Below are 4576 nucleotides of genomic sequence, written 5' to 3' on the forward strand. Positions count from 1 at the left end.
AATGATCCTTTGTTATCTTTTAAATCATATTTAGTATTTAAAAAAATATTTAGTGTTTCTGAAGATGGGGACAAAACTGTAGACATTATGTCTTTCAAAGAAATATTAGATTCAAATGGTTTAGAATTTTGAATATAACCTTGAAATACAAATTAGTCATTGAATAATATTTAGCCTCTCTTTGTTAAGATTATGTGCTGCTTGAAAATAAATTATTATTGAAAACCAATAGCAAAGATGCACATTTCACCTGCTGTCCTTGACCCCAGGCATACAACTTTTTATCCCTCCTTACTTCCATACTCTCCCACATAATCTCACAACAATGCCAGAGTGGTCTTTCTTCATGGTATATTTGAAAATATGATTCCACTGTTTTGAATATCTGGGCTAATTTTATTCTCTAGAGAATAAAGTCCAAATTCTTTAGCATGGAATAAAAGCATATTGATGGAAAATATCCAAAACACTGACCGGATCCTTATTTGTTTTTCATTTTGTGTTACTTCTGTTTTCTACTGTTTCTAATAATGTTTTTATTTATTAAACTTTGAGTGTTTCTTATGATAGTTCACTCACCCTAATTCCTTTTTCATTTATCCCAGACTCTGAACCAATTTCATTTGCCAACTTTATCCCACAATTTCTCTATTAGACTTTTTTTATTTTAGATTACCAAGATAATAAGAAGAGATTCTTTTTGTTTTTTTTTTTTAAGAGAGGGAGAGAGAGAGAAATCTTAATATTTATTTATTTTTTTTAAGTTATCGGCGGACACAACATCTTTGTTTTGTATGTGGTGCTGAGGATCGAACCCGGGCCGCACGCATGCCAGGTGAGCGCGCTACCGCTTGAGCCACATCCCCAGCCCAAGAAGAGGTTCTTGATGCTCAATTTAAAATTTGAATCTTAATGTTAATGATGTCGGTCCTCTTGATTTCTTTCCCTCTGTCTTCACTGTGATTTTTCAGAAAATTCCATTTATTTTCCTAGATCTCAAGCATTTAGTCCTCAGATCAAGGTATAAGAATCCAACAAAGCAAAACAGAGTTTAGTAGAAATCAAAAGATATTTGGAATTCAACAGATGTGGGTTGGATTCAAGATCTGTCATCTAATTGCTGTTTCTTAACTTCTCTGAGATCCAATTTTCATGTAAACAATAGAGTAATAACAAGAAAAAGATATACATGTAATCTGTTGTCAATACATGCTAGTGCTTCACTTACCTCTCAAATTCTACCCGTGCAAGAAAGATTTTTTAAGACTAGAAAAATAATTACCTGCCTTACTTTCCATTGTAATTACATTTCTAGAGATTTTATAATTTCACATTTATATGTTCTTCAGTGAGATCATGAACATTGAATAGGTTTCTCAAAAGTTTAGAAGTTTTCAGGAACACCATTGTCTCCTAAAATGTATTCCTTGATGTCTCCTTCAGAGATTCATGAGTCTGACATTGCTTGACCTTTCTAAATATGTTAATGTACAAATAGGAACATATCAACTCTTTCAGAAACTGATATAGGTCCTTCTTAAGCTTAGTGTCTTTATTCTTAGCAATTACCCTTCCTCTTCCAACATAACCTGATCTTCCTTTTCCTGAAACTAAGGGGGAATTTGAAAAACAAATGCAGAATCTCCCAATCAACAATTTCTCTTCGTGACCACACTGGGAATTTATGCCTACATCCATGACGGCAGAAAACTGGACAAGAGTAAGTGAGTTTATCCTCCTGAGCTTCTCTTCCCTACCTACCGAAATACAGTCACTGCTCTTCCTGACATTTCTAACCATCTACTTGGTCACTCTCATGGGAAACAGCCTCATCATTCTGGTGACCTTGGCTGACCCCATGCTGCACAGTCCCATGTACTTTTTCCTCAGAAACTTGTCCTTCTTGGAGATTGGCTTCAACCTAGTCATTGTGCCCAAAATGCTGGGGACCCTCATTGCCCAGGACACAACCATCTCCTTCACTGGCTGTGCTGCTCAGATGTATTTCTTCTTCTTCTTTGGGGTGGCTGAATGCTTCCTCCTGGCCACCATGGCATATGATCGCTATGTAGCCATCTGCAGTCCCTTGCACTACCCAGTCCTCATGAACCAAAGGACACGTGCCAAACTGGCTGCTGCCTCCTGGTTTCCAGGCTTTCCTGTGGCTACCGTCCAGACCACGTGGCTCTTCAGCTTTCCATTTTGTGCCACCAACAAGGTGAACCACTTCTTCTGTGACAGCCCACCTGTGCTGAGGCTGGTCTGTGCAGACACAGCACGGTTTGAGATCTATGCCATTGTGGGGACCATTCTGGTCGTCATGATTCCCTGCTTGCTGATCTTATGTTCCTACACTCGCATTGCTGCTGCCATCCTCAAGATTCCATCAGCTAAAGGGAAGCACAAAGCCTTCTCTACCTGCTCCTCCCACCTCCTTGTTGTCTCCCTTTTCTATGTATCTTCAAGCCTCACCTACTTCCGGCCCAAATCAAATAATTCTCCTGAGAGCAAGAAATTGTTATCATTGTCCTACACTGTTGTGACTCCCATGTTGAACCCCATCATCTACAGCCTGAGAAATAATGAGGTGAAAAATGCCCTAACCAGGACCTTCCACAAGGCCCTAGCTCTCAGAAGCCACATCCTATAGACATTATAAGAGTAAAGTTCATTAAATGGAGCACAATCAGTCTCACATTTGAGTTTCCTCTCTGCCACTTTTTACATGTCCATTGGAATGAAATTCAATTCCTGAAATGGCTTTTTGGATAGCTCAGTAAAGAGGAAGGAATACAGAAGTATTTTAGATGTCTTATTGCCACCTGCAAAAGCTTCTCTGCCTACCCATTATCAACTGTTTTTTTTTCTTATTGGTGGCATTAGTCTTTCAACACTTGTGTGGCCAAGTATTTTCAGATATTCATATTCCTATGTAACATACATTTTGGATAGTATGAAACTGCTAGTAACTTTAAAACATGGATACATACATAGAAAAAGAAGAAAAACCTTCTCACAAATCATCTTGCCATTTTTTTTCCTTTAGCCAAATCTGACCGTCTATTTATCAGATGGAAAGTCCTGTGATCCCTCCCAGTACAAAATTTTTCTCACTATTTTACTTCAGTTCTCATGCCCTTGAAGTTGTTTTAGTTAGTTCTTTTCAGCTTATTGCTATACAAAATGGGTAGAAAAAGTGGATCCATAACCCTCATGTATATGTCTTTATAACCTCAATAATAATTTCTTTCCTCACTACACTTTCCCCAGGAAGAATGAACTGAGCTCCATAAGTTGTCTATCCCATATTTAGGTTCTTATACTTTGTTAAAGTAATATCACTAATTTTAGTCATGGTGCTGCTTTCATTGAAGCTAAAATAGATCCTAACTCCAGCATAAGTATTCTTTAACCACAAAAATAGTTCTCACTCTTTTTCAACCTCCTAGTACTCTATTTTGTAGACATGCCATAATTTATTTAACCAATTATCTACTGTTAAAGACCATGCTACAAAGAATAGATTTATCCTTATGTATTTTTATAGTTCTGTTTTACATGTGACAGATGTAAATCTAAAAATTAGAAATCTTGAGCAAAAGGTAAATACACTTATGATATTATATATTGGCAAGTTTTCTCCCAAAGTGATTGCACAATTTTAAATTTCCATTAGCAATTTATAAGTATGCTTGTTTTCTGGTAGTTTTGTTTTCATCAATAGCATTTGTCATAAAACACCTGGAATTTTCCTTATTTAACATATAAAAAAATTCAATGAAATTTTAATTTGAATGAAACAAATTTTGAAGAATAAGAAAAATATAGATAAGTAAATCAGAGAAAAGTTATGACTTTCATTCAAATTTCTAAATTCATAGTTAAGATAATTACCATTGGTGATATTTTGGCATTCTATTTTTGCTTCTTGAAAGATTTTGTTTCACCTTTATTTTAGCCAAATTCATCCCATCTTTCAATGTTCCACTGTGATTCCTCTGACAGCACTGCCTCAACCTGTATAACAACAATAAAGGCCAACTGGGACACTGCCCTCTGATGGAGAAACAGTAACCCAGAACTAGCTCCACAAGTATATTTTATAGGATCTCATAATCAGAAATTTTAACTATAGAGGCTTTGTAAATTGTTCAAGGCTTGTGAGTTTTCAAGAGGCATTTTTTTTGTGTGCTAAAAATTTACAGAGCTAGAAACATTTCTGTAACTCTCCTGCTGTTACAGTGTCAGGAACATCCTGCAATTACCCTGCTGAACCCAGAAAACCCACTGGAATGGAACATCTGGTAACTATTAGCAGCAAAGCCAAGTATCAAAGCTGTTCACATCCTTACCTTTTGGCAAGGAATGTTTCCCAGGCTTAGCTTTTGCCTATACCACAGGATCAGCCAACAACCAGGGCTCATTTACTCTACACATCTACCTCTTTTTAATTTTTTTAACTACAACTAATGCATGTCTATTTGGAGGTGTGGAACTGGGATCTGATGAGCTTGCAGCTGACTGCAAAAAAACAATACAAAATTAAAGAAAACAAACCCTATGAAATACCATGTAG

At 36.5% G+C, this 4576-nt stretch overlaps 1 protein-coding gene across 1 annotated transcript; it reads left to right on the forward strand.

Annotated features, from left to right (window-relative positions):
• Positions 1-1696: 1696 nt before the first annotated feature.
• Or10a5 (olfactory receptor family 10 subfamily A member 5) lies at positions 1697-2650 on the forward strand. Its single transcript, XM_076844169.2, has one exon. It carries the CDS (start codon positions 1697-1699, stop codon positions 2648-2650), a length of 954 nt encoding a protein of 317 aa, XP_076700284.1.
• The last annotated feature ends 1926 nt before the right edge of the window (positions 2651-4576 follow it).

Source organism: Callospermophilus lateralis, chromosome 2 (genome assembly GCF_048772815.1).
Source record: "Callospermophilus lateralis isolate mCalLat2 chromosome 2, mCalLat2.hap1, whole genome shotgun sequence".
Classification (NCBI taxonomy): domain Eukaryota; kingdom Metazoa; phylum Chordata; class Mammalia; order Rodentia; family Sciuridae; genus Callospermophilus; species Callospermophilus lateralis.

Excerpts from the sequence above, each read along its gene's own strand:
- Or10a5 (XM_076844169.2), top strand. The coding sequence starts at position 1,697 with ATGACGGCAGAAAACTGGACAAGAGTAAGTGAGTTTATCCTCCTGAGC.